This window comes from Lipotes vexillifer, unplaced genomic scaffold (assembly GCF_000442215.2).
Source record: "Lipotes vexillifer unplaced genomic scaffold, Lipotes_vexillifer_v1.1 scaffold1139, whole genome shotgun sequence".
Classification (NCBI taxonomy): Eukaryota; Metazoa; Chordata; class Mammalia; order Artiodactyla; family Lipotidae; genus Lipotes; species Lipotes vexillifer.
Genome location: NW_006798273.1, coordinates 371,843 through 389,622, shown reverse-complemented (window position 1 = coordinate 389,622; position 17,780 = coordinate 371,843). Strand labels below are relative to the sequence as shown.

General features: G+C 46.3%; 1 protein-coding gene across 1 annotated transcript; it reads left to right on the top strand.

Annotated features, from left to right (window-relative positions):
* The first annotated feature begins 11,550 nt into the window (after positions 1-11,550).
* Positions 11,551-13,375, top strand: COX5B (cytochrome c oxidase subunit 5B). Its single transcript, XM_007470177.1, has 4 exons — positions 11,551-11,691; positions 12,255-12,328; positions 12,497-12,596; positions 13,177-13,375. Exons 1-4 carry the CDS (start codon positions 11,571-11,573, stop codon positions 13,287-13,289), a joined length of 408 nt encoding a protein of 135 aa, XP_007470239.1. The 5' UTR covers positions 11,551-11,570; the 3' UTR covers positions 13,290-13,375.
* Positions 13,376-17,780: the final 4,405 nt, after the last annotated feature.

Below are 17,780 nucleotides of genomic sequence, written 5' to 3'. Positions count from 1 at the left end.
GGCCCGGGGCACGACCCCGTGTCCCCTGCATCGGCAGGCGGACTCTCGACCACTGCGCCACCAGGAAAGCCCAGGTTAGATCCATTTTAATGAGCATCATTTCAAAGTTTAAGATAAAGAGACAGGCAAAATTGAAAATAACCTACACAAGAATAATCCTTTTCAGTGTATAAATGCTTCCCCCAATTTTACCTCTTCACAGCAGGCTGGAGGACATTACTGCTACCCTCATTCTTCAGATGAAGAAACTGAGGCTGGGAGGCCACCTGCCTGGCCCAGGGCCATACACGGGGTTATGAGAACCAGCATTTAACCCCAGGGCTCTCCTTGCTACTGACCTGTCTTTCCCCACATCTCTCAGGGTTTTGCCTTCACTTTGGAGACCTGTTGTCCTACTTCTTGTGTTCAGGGTCTGTGTCCTTGAGGCCCTCTGTATTCTTCCCAGAGGACCCTGGAGAGAGAAAAAGAGGTTTGGCCAACAGGGCTGCTTCGGGTGGCTCAGGGACTACAGGAGAGACCCCTGCAGGGCCTGGCCATGGGCAGCTGAGGACCTGCCCCATTGTCCCCTCCCTCCTCCTCCTCCCACTCCTCCAGCTCCTCTTCCTGGGATCTCTGTTCCCTCAGGCCCTGCTCCAGGGAACCCCCTGCTATGCATGCCCACTCCTAGTGACTTGATCTCTTAGCCCAATTAAAGAACTGTGTTCCTAAGGGTCCTTTGAACACACCCTAGTGATGGGACTGGTTCAGGGGAGCTGGCCTTGCTCCTTCCCAAGTCATGCCATGTGAGTAGCTGCTTATTCTTCCAAAAGCCAGCCTGGAGTGACACTTACAATTATTTTATTCATCCATGACTTCTACTTCATGTAATTATCATTTATTGATCACCTAGTAGGTGCTGCATATGCAATATGAGTTGTAATTTAACCCTTTTAAATGGCCCTACAAAAGGGAAATTGGAGGTTCAGAGAGGTTAAGAAAGTTGCCCAAGTTGCACAGCTGCTAGTTCCTGAGACCATCTAAATCCATGTTTCTCTGACTCCATAGTCTATACCTCTTCCTCCACACTACACTGATTTCAAGAGTTGTTAGAGAAAAGATAAAAAATCAAAACCACAATGAGGAAGAAGATCCAAATTTTGGCCAACAGGGCCAATGTGATTGTGTGAATAAATATTAAATCTGTCTCTGAGCTTCCTGGAAGCAAGAAAAAGAGGGGGGAAACATGAAGGGCTACATGCTTCTCTATATAATATAGAGTCTCTGAGGTAGGAGGAAATAAAACTTTTTCCTTATTTTCCATTCCAGAACTCATTTCTCATGTGGGATTTTATACAAGGATATTATGTAACAAAATGAACAAAGTTTTCAACAACCAGGTACAGCAAGAGACAGCTCAACAATTGTCCTGTGTAAAGCGTTAGTCCATTCAGTAATCATTCAACAAACCCTGAGCACCTACCATGCCTTAGCCGCCTAGATGCAAACCACGTGCAAAAAGATAATTACCCTGCAATGTAATCAACCCCATAATAGGGGTGTGCCTGATCCTTCTGGAGCACACAGGAGTGGGATGACACCCTGCCAGTGAGGGGTGGGGGGAGTCTGATGACTTCAGAGGCAACGTAGCCCCACAGTCCTGAAGTTTGAGTTGGAATTGACAACTTATTTTCAAAAGGAGGAAAAAGCAGGCGAGGAATGTGCAAAGATGGGAATGCAAATGGTACATTTGAGGACTGGAATGTCACTTATCAGTGGGGCAGTACAGGACTCATAGGTGACAGCCAGCTTGATGAGGACTTCAAGGGCCAGGCTAAGGGGTTTCCTCAGCAGGATCCAATTCAGTACTGAAGGAACAGAGGCCAAACGGAGATGGGAGGAGCTGGGAACAGGGAGTCCCAAAAAAGGTAGTAACAAGAGTACATGTGGGAGTCGGTGGCTAGGCCCCAAGAGGGGCCACCCTGGCGACTATTGCTGAGGAAGAACCACACACTGACAGGAGGGGAGCGCCAACGTATCAGCCCAGAGGACAGATTCCAAGAACTGGATGAGGGGACCCAAAGTGAGCTCAGTTGGAAACCAGGTCGATTTTAAGAGTCCACAGAGAATTCAGAAGGCGAGGTCTAATACAAAGTTATTCCTGTAGATGAAACATATAATATCAAAACAAAAACCAGTGAGGGTGACTCCGTGCAAGACTCCATTGACAGGCCCAGAGACTTTTTGGGATTAAAACAGTTCTTCCTGGGACAGAACTGAGATTCAAGGATGAGGACTGAATAAAGGGTATATACCATAGGCTATCCTTGGCATGTCACTTTTCTGTTTTTTTTTTTTTTTTCTTTAGACCTGTATTTAGAGGATGATTTGAGCTCAGGCTCTCTGATGTCATTCTGGGAGAACGTTTTGGAAGCTCCTTCTTTGAATCTTCTGCTGACTCTGAGCTGAACAAGTGTCCAGTTCAGATGAATTGCCCCAGTAACCCTGTGGATTCATGAACTGATTTTTTGAATGTATTCACATGCATGTGTGCTTACCTATAATGTGTTCCCATCGGCTTACAAAAACAGCGTACCAAAAAAATAAAACATGTGGGGACTTCCCTGGCAGTCCAGCGGTTAAGACTCCGTGCTTCCACTGCAGGGGGAACGGTTCAGTTCCTGGTCAGGGCACTAAGATCCCACATGCCGCACACCACAGCACCCTCCAAAATGAATAAATAAAAAATTTTTAAAAATTTAAAAAACAAAAGCAGTATAGCTGTATTTTATGGAGACAACTGGGATTTGTTGAATACTTACTACATGCTGGACTCCATGCTAGGTACTTGGATAAGGAGAGGAACAAGATGAATGTGGTCCAGCAGGTCCTGCCCAGGGGGAGCTCATACTCTAGTGGGAGAGAAAGGTGGATACACAGCCACCCTCTCAGCATCAGAGGCAACACAGCCATTTCCCATATGCTGCCTCATTTGACCCTCACAACTACCCTGTGAAGTGGACCTTTCTTTCTTTTTTGGGGGGGTTTGATTTCTAAAAGTTGAGATATAATTCATATACCATAAGTCATCCTTTTAAAGTGGTTTCTAGTATATGCACTAGGTTTGGCAATCATTATCACTAATTCCAGAACATTCTCAAAAGAAAAATCAGAACCCATTAGCAATCACTCCCATTCCCCTTTTCCCCCAGCTCCTGGCAACCACTAATCTACTTTCTGTCTCTATGAATTTGCCTATTCTGGACATTTCCTATTTGTGGAAAAAACTATTCTTTCCCCCATCGTCTTTGCACCCTTGTTGAAAATCAATTGACCATTAATGTGTAGGGTTATTTCTGGACTGAGGTTACAGGTTATCATTTTACAGAGATTCAGAGAGATCAAGCTACTTGGCCAAGGTCACAGAGCTAATAAAGAAGACACTGGATTCAAACCCAGCTGCTTAGATTTGTCTAAAGTGCTTTGAGAAAACAACGGGGGAACAAATAACTCTCCACCCTGGGAGGCAGGTGTCAGGACTGGTCCTAAAATCCCTAAAGGGAAAAAGCAGAGAGGCCTTTGGTAAAACAGCAAAGAATATGTTGTGGTTGGAAAGCCAAGGGCAAGGGCAGCAGAGGCAAGATTTAAACACTTGTCAAAACAAACAAACAAACAAACAAACAAACAAAAAAACACTTGTCAGGGTATTTGGCCTTCATTCTCTAGGAGAGGGGGAGTCCCTGAAGGTTTGTAAGCAGGGAAGAGGTGGACAGGGAGGAAGAGGTGGAGGACGCTTGGAGGGGAAAGATGGTGAGTTTGGATAACTTGATTCTGCAGTCCCCAAAGAAACACGAGGTGCCAGCAGGGGTGGGCAGCTTAGTTGGAGAGAGTGGGCTGGGAGCGGGAAGAGGGCTCTGGTGGGGCTTGAGTCAAGGAAATGGCAGCTGAGATCCAGCCTCCAGCAGAGGGAAAAGAGCCAAGAAGAGTGGCTGAAAGGCAGCCTTGAAGTTTAGTTTCGGGGAGGCAAGGAGGAGGCGGTTCACATTGGGAAGGTATCTAAGAAAAACGAGGCTGTAAAAGGAGTCTGGGGGTTGGCAAATAGGAGGACAGAATTTCAGGGCACAGTGTGGTCAGAAGGCCGGCTGGGTGAGACCACGTTTAAGTGGTTGCTGAAGATGTAGACTCAGGGAGGGAGCAACTCTTGCAAGAAGTCTGGAACGAGAAGACAAATTGAGGACAGAGAGGCGCTGTGCAGAGGAAAGACTCATGTCTCAGCATGCTTGAAGGCCAAGAGAAGGTGCCTGATGCAGGGAGCCCGGCAGGTGAAGGAGCAGCCCTGGGGAGGGGAGACCCAGTTCCTCCAAGACCAGAGAGAAGGAAGGAAGGGAGGGGAAGAGGAGGGTCAAAGAGGAAGAGAAGGGAAGGGAGGCTGAGTAAAATACAAGCGGGTAGGGCTAGGGCTTAGGAACAGTGCGCAAGGGCTTCCCTGGTGGCGCAGTGGTTAAGAATCCACCTGCCAATGCAGGGGACACGCGTTCGAGCCCCGGTCTTGGAAGATCCCACATGCCGCAGAGCAACTAAGCCTGTGCGCCACAACTACTGAGCCTGCACTCTAGAGCCTGCAAGCCACAACTACTGAGCGCACGTGCCACAACTACTGAAGCCCGCGTGCCTAGAGCACCGTGCTCCACGACAAAAGAAGCCACGGCAATGAGAAGCCCGCGCGCCGCAACTAGAGAAAGCCTGCGCGCAGCAACAGAGACCCAACACAGCCAAAAATAAATCAATAAAAAGAAAAAAAGAAAAAACAGTGAGAAAAAGAACTGCCAAGCGGGCTTCCCTGGTGGCGCAGTGGTTGAGAGTCCACCTGCCGATACAGGGGACACGGGTTTGTGCCCCGGTCCGGGAAGATCCCACATGCCGCGGAGCGGCTGGGTCCGTGAGCCATGGCTGCTGAGCCTGCGCGTCTGGAGCCTGTGCTCCGCAACGGGAGAAGCCACAACAGGGAGAGGCCTGCGTACCGCAAAAAAAAAAAACCAAAAAAAAAAACTGCCAAGCTCCCAATAACAATGGCTCAGCAAAGGGCAACAGTCACGAGCCTGTCATAGTGTGTGACGTTCTCCAGCAGTGCTAGCCACCTTGGAAGCAGGAAAGCAGAAAAAACACGGCTGGGTAAATTTAGTGTTGAGATCAGTGGGCAAGGGAGCAAGGAGTTGAAAACGTCGGTGACAGTGTGGTTGAGCCACCTGAGCAGGGATTGTCCCAGCCGGAGAATCATGCTGGTCACTCCCTGCCTGGTCTCCCAGGTCCACCCTCCACCCCTCTCCCTGGTCTCTCTGCTTGGGGGGGCACTAACCTCCATGGCCCACATCCAGGGACTCCCTTGCCCTCTGGTTGCCAGCCAGGCAGCGAGGAGGGTGGGAGGAGAGAGAGGTTGGGGAAGCAGGGGCCCTTCCCGCCCCAACCAGGCTCTGGCCTGGGCACAGCGCCCCCTGCTGCTACAGTGGTAACCACGTGCCAACACTGCCTGGCCCAGGTGGTCAGAGCATCCCACCATGGCCGTCCCTGGTCCTCACCATCCCCTGGGGCTCCCTAAACCCTGTGCACCCTCTGCAAACAGTCCTCTTCTAACCTCTTCCGTGCAGTGCAGTGGGGCCCCAACTGACTTGGGAACAACAGATCTTGGCCCAGAGGGAGGGGGAAGGAAGAGGTGGATGTAGAGGAAGAGAGGAATGCTAGGACTTCCCAGGTGGCGCTCAGGTTCCTCCTTGAAAGAATAAACAGAGCTCTACGGGGCTGGGCAGGGGCATCGGTGGGTGAGAGAAGGGTCCTGGGAGGAGGAGGAAGGGCGGCAATTCACCTTTCTCCTGCGTGAGGTGTCCTGTACTGCCCCCTGGTTCACCAGACTGCTTTCATTTCACACACACACACACACACACACACACACACACACACACACAGTAAATAAGAAGCCCCCTCGGAAGACTGCTTTCATTTCACACACCCACACACACACACACACACACACACACACACAGTAAATAAGAAGCCCCCTCGGATCCCTCTGAGCCCCAGCCCCGCCCGATGCTGACACGGCGCCAGGTGACCCATTTTGGATTTGCAGCATCTGCACAAAAACATTCAGTTTGTTCTGACCTGGCTTTTCCACCAGAAGGGTCCTGGCCCCCAGCAGCCTGCCAGAGGTTCAGCCCCTGGGTCACATGATCCTCAGCCCCCGCTAGGAGGTGCTGGGGCTCTGAGCTGTCCCTGAATGCTGCAGGATGGGGCCAGGCCTCACGCGGCAACTGTCTCCCTCACCCCTTGTTATAATTAAAAACTGGTCCTGCATCTGCTTTTGTAAGAGGTGGGGCCTCTGTGATCCAGTCAGAGCTGCTCTTTCTGGCAACAGAAATGCAGATTAAGTCCTTTTTTTGACCCCATTCCTTCAAGCTTGTGTGAACTTGGCCCAAGGGAAGAACAACCTCCCCCCTTCCAATTTCTCATGATAGATTCAAGGCAGAAGCCACATTTGACTCACTCTTGAATAGTGACCAGCCTTGGCCCATGGAAAGGAATTGATATAACTTCCCTAACACTGAGTCTCTGCAAATCAATTAAACAATCTCCCAAAATAATATGAATAGCCGATTTAAAAAATGTTTATTTCATTTCTGAATAGATAATACATTCACACAGTTAAAACAAGACCCCCAAATGGTATAAGAGGCCTGCAGGGAACAGTCTCACTCCACCCTGTCCTCAAGGGCTCAGTTCCCTCCCCCACCCAACATGGACACAGAGGTAACTACTTGTATTGGTTTCCTGTGTATCCATCCAGAGTTCCTTTAGGTAAATAAAAGCAACTATGAATGTACTGAATAGACAGTTTTTTAAAAAATACTCATTAATTATTTAGCTTTTTTAAATTGAAATATAGTTGCTGTACAATATTTTATAATTTACAGGTGTACAATATAGTGATTCACAATTTTTAAAGGTTATACTCCATTTATAGTTATTATAAAATATTGACTATAGTCCCCATGTTGTACAATATATCCTTACATGTTATTATATAAAAACATAATAGTTTGTACCTCTTAATCCCCTCCCCCTATCTTGCCCCTCCCTCCTTCTCCCACCCCACTGGTAAGCACTAGCTTGCTCTCTATATCTGAGTCTGCTTCTTTTTTGTTATATTCACTAGTTTGCTGTAGTTTTTAGATTACATATGTGATATCATACAGCCTGTCTGACTTGTTTCACTTAGCATAATGCCCTCCAAGTCCATCCACGTTGCTGCAAGTGGCAAAATTTCATTCTTTTTTATGGCTGAGTCATATTCCGTTGTATGTTATGTGTGTGTGTATCTATCTATCTACCTATCTATCTATCTATGTATCTATCTATATATATATATATATCACATCTTCTCTATCCATTCATCTGTTGATAGACACTTAGGCTGCTTCCATATTTTGGCAATTATAAATAATGCTGCTATGAACATTGCGGTGCATGTATCTTTTCAAGTTAGTGTTTTTGGTTTTTTCTGATATATACCCAGGAGTGGAACTGCTGGGTCATATGGTAGTTTTGAATAGCCAGTTTTTAAGCCAGCATTAACTGAGCGCTTACAATGTGTAAGGCATGGTTCTGAGCACTTTGTGTTAACTCGTTTAGTCCTCAAAACAGCTCCAGAGGTAGGTGGTATGGCCGTTTGAAAGAAAATGAAACTGAGTCCAGCAGTTCACAGCCGAGGAAATGCAAATAATCAATAAACTTATGAAATGAAGGTCAGCTGCCTTAGAGTTCAGGGAACTTAAATACAAACTCCAACAGCATCTTTTTTTAAAAATTTATTTTATTTTTGGCTGCGTTGGGTTTTCGTTGCTGCGCGAGGGCTTTCTCTAGTTGCGGCGAGCGGGGGCTACTCTTCCTTGCGGTGGCTTCTCTTGCTGCAGAGCACGGGCTCTAGGCGCGTGGGCTTCAGTAGTTGTGGCACATGGGCTCAGTAGTCGTCACTCACAGGCTCTACAGCGCAGGCTTAGTAGTTGTGGCGCATGGGCTCAGTTGCTCCGCGGCATGTGGGATCTTCGCAGACCAGGGCTCGAACCCATGTCGCCTGCATTGGCAGGCAGATTCTTAACCACTGTGCCACCAGGGAAGTTCCTCCAACAGCATCTTATTTTCCATCCATCAGTGGGCAGACTTGGCAAAAGGTGGGTAACCCTCACATGTGGAGGAGGGAACCGTCACTCACGTGCCCTGCTGGTGGGAGCATCAACTGCTTCAAACTTTTGGGAAAACAGTCTGGCAGAATTTTTTTTTTTAATGACGATGTAGATTTTTAAATTATTAATATTTTGCCGTATTTTCTTCAGAGCTTTCTTTAAAAAAAAAAAAGCTTTACAGACATTATCAAAACTCTCTTGACTCTTGGGGACTTACCTGGCTGTCCAGTGGTTAAGACTCCGCCCTTCCATTGCAGGGGGGGGCACCACATACCACACGGTGTGGCCACGAAAAAAAAAAAAGCTCTCTTGACCTGGTTGGAAGGCTCATAGATTTGTTCTTACCCTGTACAGAAATTTTTGCACTATTTTTTATATTATATATTGCAATAATTTTTTTTTGTTTTTTTGGGCAGAATTTATTGTTATATTTGATGTACACATCCTTTGACCCTATTCCTCATAAATGAAGACTCCAGAATATAAGGCTATATGTACTGCAGATGTGCATCCCAGCATTGACAGGCAAAAAACTAGAAACCATCTGAATATTCATCAAGAGGAAAATGGTTGGGTAAATTCATAGGTAGTATTTTCCCAGTAGGGAATATTATGCAGCAACTACATAAAATGAGTCAGATCTCTATGTATCGATTTGTGATGCCCACAAAATATTTTTTAAGTGAAAAAAGAAATTTACTCCTAATTTGTATAATAGTGATATATTTTTCTATTCATTTACATTTCTGTATATTTTTAAGAAACATCGCAATATGTGTATTTGTTGAATATGACTGTAGGAGAATGGAGTAGTGATTCTCAATCGGGGCAATTTTGCCCTCCAGGGGACATATGGTAATGACTGAAGACATTTTTGGTTGTCACCACTGGGGAGTGCTAATGGCACAGATGCTGAACATCCTGCAATGCACACGGGAAAGCACCCCCCCCCCAACACCTTGAAAGTAATTTTCCAGCCCCAAATGTCAATAGCACTAAACTTGAGAAACCCCGGCAGAGAAAAAGGAAGAAAAAGGATAAACATGAAACTGTCAACAATCAACTTTTTCCTTAAACATATATGTTGTTTGACTTATTACAATGAGCGTTTATTTTGACCACTATAGGAATTTTCCTATAAAAGTAAAAAATAATACTCAATAAAAGTTTATTATTTTGGCAAAGACAATGGAGTAGGAAGGAGTGGGAGGCCGCTCCCCAAGCCAATCTGTTTCTCAAGGAGACCTGTGAGGGCAGGGGTGTAAGTGGAGGGTGGTGAGAGCTTGAGGAAGCCAGGGGCGGGAACTGTGGGGATGCCCTGGAGCCTGGTCCTGACTTTGGAGCTCACCAGTTTAGACTGAATAATCCTAGGGCTTTTGTGAGCTAAACAAAGACCTGCAAAAAACATCCTATGATTAGGCAAGCCTACTGTGAGAGGGAGAAACAAGCCTCAACTCTATTTCCATTTTATAGCCTGGAATAAACCATCTCATGGTCAGGCAGGAGGGAACCATAACACATCAGAACAGAATTTCTCCCTGGTCCGCTGAGAGTTGGGTTAGCAGGTGTTTCTTGGCAAACAGTGCTCAACTATGATGGGAAAACTAAACAGCATTCTCTGTCGCAGTCCTCATCAGTCTTTAACATGCTAGTGTCTTCATCTCCAAAAGGGTGGTTATCAAATGCAGAACTTTCCTATCTTGATCAAGTCCTTTTTACTGAGAGCATATCCGGAGACCAGGAGTCCATGGGATATACTTTGGGAAATACTAATCTAGTCTAATCATAATTTTACTGATGAGGAAATGGTGGCCAAAACAAAAAGTGACTTGCTGAGTTGGCTGGTGGGGTTCCATCCCAGAACACCTATTTTCCAGATCAATGCTTTTTTCTCCCTCCAGCATTAAACATCTAACCATAGGTACAAATCAACTATAGATTCTTGGGGAACATTCCTAGGACTTAAGGGAATTTTTTCCCAATTTAATTTGGAAGGGGTGCAGTGGAGGTAAGGAAGAAGGGATTAACAGAGGAAGCCATTCAAAGCAAAACACACCTTTAAAGAGGATCAAGACATCTTTGGCCTTAGAAATGATTTTTTTTTCTTGATGGAGGGGCACCCACGAAGACCAGCTGTGCTCATGTGACGAAATGCTCCACCAGGTCCTTTTGAAAATATAACCCCCATGGGACAGGTGGGAACACCTGGGACTTCAACCCTCCCCAATTTACCTCAAATTGACCTCATTGGGCCAGGAGAAGCCCTACAAAACTGATTCTGTATATTCTCTCCAAAAAATAAATTTACTAAAATTTACTTGATCCTATTATATGCCGGGCCTCTGGAAGGCACTGAGAATTCAAAGGTGAATAGTGCATAATTCCTGCTCTGAAGGGGCTTTCTATCCGGTAGGGAAACCGATACTGCATGCAGCCAGACTGTGACAGGGCTATACTGACAATGGGAACTAGGGCCTAGGAGCCCATGGCAGGCAGTGTTTACAAAGGCCACCCTAAGAAACTTGCACATCTTAGCTTGTGGGCAATGGGGGAACTACGGAAGATGTTTTCAGTTTTAAACGCAGAACTCCCGTCCCAGTATGTTCTGGGACTCCATTTTCCATTATCAACTCCGCTTCCTGCTTCCCCTCCCTTAACCTCTTCTGAGTTAACAGCCTTCCAGTAGCCACCCCTTTACCCCACATCACCAAGATCTTTGGTCCTGGGAGGGGCCCACAATCTGGCCCTACCTTCCTTCCCCTCCCCAGCCTCGCCTCAGGCCTGGACCTCATCACCTCAAAACCACTGTAACAGGAAACTGATGCTAGGACTGCGGGCAGGTCCTGCCCAAGTTCCTGTAGGCTGGGCCACAAGTTTGCAGTGGCTCACACACTGCCGGGAGAACCAGCATCACAATTAGCATGCATCACAACTAACACAGTGGCCTTTGGGAGTCCACTCGTAAATATGGGCAGTTAGGTGTGCAGCAAGTATCCTGACAGGCACTGGCTTCACGTCTTGCATCAGCTGCCTCCACGCTGCCTGAGCACCACTATCATGCAAGAAGCACAGGAACTCCAGTGTGGTTGACCCGTTCCAGGGACGAGGACCCTGAGGCCCACAGACGCAAAACGAGTTGCACCCAATCCCAGCGTTAGTAAACGGCAGGGTCGCCAGAAGCCTACAACTGAGACCCTGACCGCCCCTACGCCTGCCCGGCTGCACGGCGGACGCAATGAAGCAGAGCGACGCATGGGGGCGGGCTCCAGGCCGGAAGGAAGCGGAAGGTGGACACGGAGGGGTAAGAAGCCCGCCCCCGGAAGTCCCTTCTGCCTCCGGAGCCTGCTACCGGAAGTGCTGATGTTTGTAACTGTCGTGATGGCTTCAAGGTTACTCCGCGGAGCTGGAGCGCTGGCCGCGCAGGCCCTGAGGGCCCGCGGTCCCAGTGGAGTCTCCGTGGTGCGCTCTATGGCGTCTGGAGGTACTTGGCCTGCAGGGAGCGCCGGGGACCCGCGCCGTTGCCCTCCCGGGGTGGTGTTAAGGCAGCAAGGAGAGGGGGGTTGAGGCCGTTCAGCTCCTCCGGGCCCCAGTGACCGCCCCAACGGACCCGAGAACCTCAGACTCCGCGGGCGTCTCCCTGTTGTTCTCGGCCGCCGCTGCTACTGACCACCATACTGACCCCTCTGCGAAAAAATCCTAAACGGAGACGCCGGGTGACCTTGGTGGGCAGGGGTTGCATCCGGGACGTGGAGGGGCTAAGCCGCCCTTCAGGCCCGCGCCCGCCTCAAGGCCGATGCACTCCACTAGGACTCTGGTTTACCTGGTTTTAAAAAAAATGTGCCGAAAAATGGGCTTCCATGGTCGAAGGAAGAAAGGATCACCCCGTGTACTACTTTTGGGTATCGTGACTCTGGTCCTTAGGGGTGAGTGGGTATGGGTAACCTCTAGGAGCCTGTGGACTCACTAAAAGTATGCAAAGATGTCTATCTGTGTATTTTCCTTGATCATTTCAGGCAACATTATAATTCACGTATTTTCCTTTAGGTGGTGTTCCTACTGATGATGAGCAGGCCACTGGGCTGGAGAGGGAGGTCATGCTGGCTGCACGCAAGGGACTGGTGAGGAGAACCTTGTGTCTTCTCGGGAGCTCATGGCCTTGGATGGAGTCAGAGCGGCCTCCTCTCTGGGAGCCTTCCATCCAGGAAACCTGGCTTGTGGGAACAGTACTGCTAGCCTCTAGAAGGTAGCGGTCATTTGGCATAATGGATTCTTCATTTGTTTTTCAGGACCCGTACAATATTCTCGCCCCAAAGGCAGCCTCAGGTACCAAGGAAGACCCTAATTTAGTTCCCTCCATCACTAATAAGCGGATAGTGGGCTGCATCTGTAAGTACCTCACCACTATTATCTAATCCATTTGTTTAATATACAGGATGTCTATCAGCTGCTTCACATCTGTTGTTGTGTGTGAGTGTAGGTGTATAAAGAAGATGTGTGTGTAAATAAGTCGTTCTAAGATGTGTGTGTAAATAAGTCGTGTCCACCCTCAGGCCTCTCTGCCCGAGTAGGTCATCCTTAACGGTAAAGAGGCCTGGAACATCAATAATACTGGCTCATTGGAGAGGCAGCGTGAAGGAGTATTCATCTAGAAAATATTTATTGTACTTTCTCTTTGCCACACACCATGTTAGGCACTAGGGGTACATACCAGGATGGATCCAGCTTTGGGGTTCTACATAGGCATGGAACTGTGAGAACCTATGGTGACTCTGATAAGAGATCAGCTTACTCACAGGTAAACTTGGCCTCAGTTTCTTCATCTGAAAAATGGGGAGAGAGCTTGAACTGATCTCTTAAGGTGTCAGCCATAACTCTGTGTCTCAGAGGTGTCTGAGGAAAAGAGGTTAACGTTGAAAAAGTCCCCTCTTCTAGGCTGGATGGGCTTCAGCCACCTTTTTTCTTTCAGGTGAAGAAGACAACAGTGCTGTCATCTGGTTCTGGCTGCATAAGGGCGAGGCCCAGCGATGCCCTAGCTGTGGAACCCATTACAAGCTGGTGCCCCACCAGCTGGCCCACTGAGCCCCTGCACTAACTCACTCAAAATGTGATATAAAGTTTCTTCTTTCCAATAAAGACTAGCCATTACATTGGCTTCTCCTCCCATAGTTGGCTGGTCTTATTTCTTTCCTGTGTTTTTTGGGAAGGAATGGATGATTATGTTGGGAATAGCTATCTGTTAATACTAGCTTGCCATCCACTTGCTTTTGTACACCGAGATTGCCAGTTCCCTAATGCAGTGGTAGCTACCACCTGGCATGGGGAAAATGGGCTGTGGAGTCAGGCTGACTGGACTTGTAATACTGGCTCCATCATCTAGCTTTGTCACTGGGGGCCTGCTCTCTGAGGGTAGGTTACATCTTAAAATAAATAAATCAATACCTTGTGAGGTGTTAGGAATAATATATATAAAAAGAGCCTGGCAAATAGTAGGTCCTCACATTATTGTAAAGACAGAGTGGCCTTGTGGGGAGAGTTTTGGCTTTGAAGTCTTAAGGGACCCCGGTTCAAAGCATAGTTCATGGGGATGCCATCAGCAAAATCTAGAATATGGGACAATTCCAGAAACCAGCAGCCAGTTTCTTCAAATAAATTGCAAGGAGAAAAAAAACAGGTATGAGTACTTAGCAAGTGAAGCATGAGGAAGATACCAACCAAGAGCAGTGCGTGGACCTTGTTTGGATCTTGATTTGAAAAAATCAACTGTAAAGAAAAAAATCAAATATGGATATTTGGTATTTAGGGACTTGTTAAATTTTAGACATGTTAAAGGAATTAGTTTTTTTTTTATGCTTTAGCAATATATACTGAGGTACTTAGGGGTGAAATATGTCTGGGATTAGCTTTAAAACAGAAGAAGGAAGAGAGTAGTTTGGGGTATGACTGATCCATTGTAGCCAGGTACAAGAGGGGTTGTGGGCTTCCCTGGTGGCGCAGTGGTTGAGAGTCTGCCTGCTGATGCAGGGGACATGGGTTCGTGCCCCGGTCTGGGAAGATCCCACATGCTGCGGAGCGGCTGGGCCCTTGAGGTTTGGCCGCTGAGCCTGTGTGTCCGGAGCCTGTGCTCCGCAGTGGGAGAGGCCACAACAGTGAGAGGCCCGCGTAATGCAAAAAAAAAAAAGAGGGGTTGTCATTTTTCTACTTTTGTGTACGTTTGAACTTTATCAAAATAATAAACAAAAAATAATAATAAGAGAAACAAAAGCCCGATTCAGTCCCTTTATACCTGTGACACCTTGGACAATTAATTTCTCAAAAGCTGTTTTATCTGTAAAATGGAAATAGTACATATTTTGTTTTGGGATTTGCGATAGAGGTGGCTTTGGTTACTATTGCCACAAAATTGATCCAAACTAGATCTGTTAAGTTGAATTGATAATGGGAGAGAAAAGCCCTTTCCTTCATCTTTTTTTTTTAAATTTAAATATATTTATTTACTTTTGGCTGCATTGGGTCTTCGTTACTGTGCATGGGCTTTCTCTAGTGGCGAGCGGGGGCTACTCTTCGTTGCGATGCATGGGCTTCTCACTGTGGTGACTTCTCTTGTGGAACACAGGCTCTAGGCACGCAGGCTCAGTAGTTGTGGCTCGCGGTCTCTAGAGTGCAGGCTCAGTAGTGGCGCACGGGCTTAGTTGCTCTGTGGCATGTGGGATCTTCCTGGACCAGGGCTCGAACCCATGTCCCCTGCATTGGCAGGTGGATTTTCAACCACTGTGCCACCAGGGAAGCCTCTTCCCTTCATCTTGCCTTACCTCCTCTTAAAGGTACAAAGCTACTGCTTCCTTTCCTGGCTGTCATCTCATTTCCAGGAAATGTCCAAGCATTTATCTGCCATTCAGGGCCATTCTCTGGGAAGGGGACACCTAAATAGTCACCTACCACTCCCACCTTAAATGCTGTTATAAACAAGAGTTTCCCAGTCAGGAAGACTGGTTTAGTGCTACCCTCAAGCCCTCTTGTCTGGCCCACCTCCTGCATCCTCTTTTCCTTTTTCACCGTCTCCCTTTCCAGTCAAAACTCTGCTTAGAGTGGACTTTTGACTCTTCACATCATTATTTATTCTGTCTGCTTCCTCCCTCATCTCCAAGCCCACCTTGCATCTTTATTATTTTTTAACTTTTAAAATGGAAATATATTACAATATTATGTTTCAGTTGTACTACATTATGAAATGATCACCATAAGTCTAGTAACCATCTGTCCCCATACAAAGTTATTAAACTGTTACTGACTGTATTCTTTATGCTATATATTACATCCCCATGGCTTATTTATTTTACAACTGGAGGTTTGTACCTCTTAATTCCCTTCACCTATTTTGCTCCTACTCCCCTCCCCTGTTCTCTGTATCTGTGAGTCTATTTTCATTTTGTTTTTTAGATTCCACATGTAAGTGAGATCTTACAGTTTTTGTCTTTCTCTGTTTGACTTATTTCACTGAGCATAATACCCTCTAGGTCCACCAATGTTGTCATAAATGGCAATATTTCATCCTTTTTTATGGTGGAGTGATATTCCATTGCATATATGTATATATTCATCTATTGCTGGATACTTAGGTTGCTTCTATATCTTAGCTATTATAAATAATGCTGAAATGAACATTGGTATGCACATATCTTTTTGAATTAGTTTATTTCTTTGGGTAAATACCCAGAAGTGAAATTGCTGGATCATATGGCAGTTCTATTTTTAATTTTTTGAGAAAATTCCATACTGTTTTCCATAGTGGCTGCACCAATATACATTCTCACCAATAGTGCACAAGGATTTCCTTTTCTCCACATCCTTGCCAAATTAGTTATTTGTTGCCTTTTTGCTGATAGCCATTCTGATAGGTGTGAGATGTTATCTCATTGTGGTTTTGATTTGCACTTCCCTGATGATTAGTGATGTTGAGCATCTTTTCATGAGTCTGTTGACCATCTATACGTGTTTGGGAAAATATCTATTCAGGTCCTCTGCCCATTTTTTTTTTTTTTTTTTTTTTTTGCGGTACACGGGCCTCTCACTGTTGTGGCCTCTCCCGTTGCGGAGCACAGGCTCTGGACGCACAGGCCCAGCGGCCATGGCTCACAGGCCCAGCCGCTACAAGGTACGTGGGATCTTCCCGGACCGGGGCACGAACCCGGGTCCCCTGCATCGGCAGGTGGACTCTCAACCACTGTGCCACCAGGGAAGCCCCTCTGCCCATTTTTTAATTAAGTTGTTTTTTTTTGATGTTGAGTTGTATGAGTTCTTCATCTATTTTTGATATTAACCCTTATTGGATATATTATTTGTAAATATCTTCTCCCATTCAGTAGGCAGACTTTTTGTTTTTTTGATACAAATCTGTTTCATTGACCTATGTGTCTGTTTTTGTGCCAGTGCCATACTGTATTGATTGCTGTAGCTTTGAAGTATAGATTAAAATCAGGGAGCGTGATACCTCCATCTTTGTTCTTCTTTCTCAAGATTGCTTTGGCTATCAGGGTCTTTTGTAGTTCCATACAAACTCTGGAATTATTTCTTCTAGTTCTGTGAAAAATGCCACTGGTATTTTGATAGGGATTGCATTGAATCTGTAGATTGCCTTAGATACCCCCTTGCTTTTCTCTTTTAAAAATTTTAACCAGTTTTCCCCTAAGAAAGACAAATCTCCATATATTTCCAGATTGTGGTGGCAGAATAATGGTCCCCCAAAGATGTCCATGTCCTAATCCCAGAACCTGTGAATATGTTAGGTCGAAAGTTAAAGGTTATTAAGATTGCAGACAGAATTAAGGTTGCTAATCAGCTGACCTTAAAATAGGGAGAGTAACCCGGATTATCCAGGTGGGCCCAATAATCACAAGCGCAGCAGAAGAATGAGAGTCAGGGGGATGTGACTGTGGAAGAATGGTCAGAGAGATGCAGTGTTACTGGTTAAAGATGGGAAAAGGGGATCACAGGCCAAGGAATGCAATTAACCTCTAGAAGCTGGGAAAAGCAAGGAAATGATTCTCCCCCAGTCTCCAGAAAGAAACACAGCCCTGCTGCCACATTGATTTCAGTGCAGTGAGACCCATGACAGACTTCTATAGAACTGTAATGCTTTAATGGCATCAATAGATAAGTAAATTCAAGTCCTGTCTCCTGGGTTAGTGGGTCTCAAATTTCGCTGCACATTAGAATCACCTGGGTATATTTTTGTTCCCCATACCCGACTCACACCCAGACCACTGAAGCAGAGTCTCTGGGGGTGAGACCCAGGCATTATTACTTTATAAAGTTCCCCAGGTGCTTTCAACATGCCACCAAGGCAAAGAACCTCTACCTCAGGCTAACCACAAAAGCACAAAAGCATGAAGAGCTCTTTTTCTTGCCTGTTGGTAACTGGGAGCCCTAGGGGCAAAGAGGAAATGTAACACCCTTCACTAGGAGCTCCAGACCTTTGCTTGTGGGTAGAAATGGGCTCCATCTAGCCATTTAGCAGCTTAGAAATTGGATCCTGTCTCTCCTCACTAGGCAAGGATACAGGTATCTCTCTAA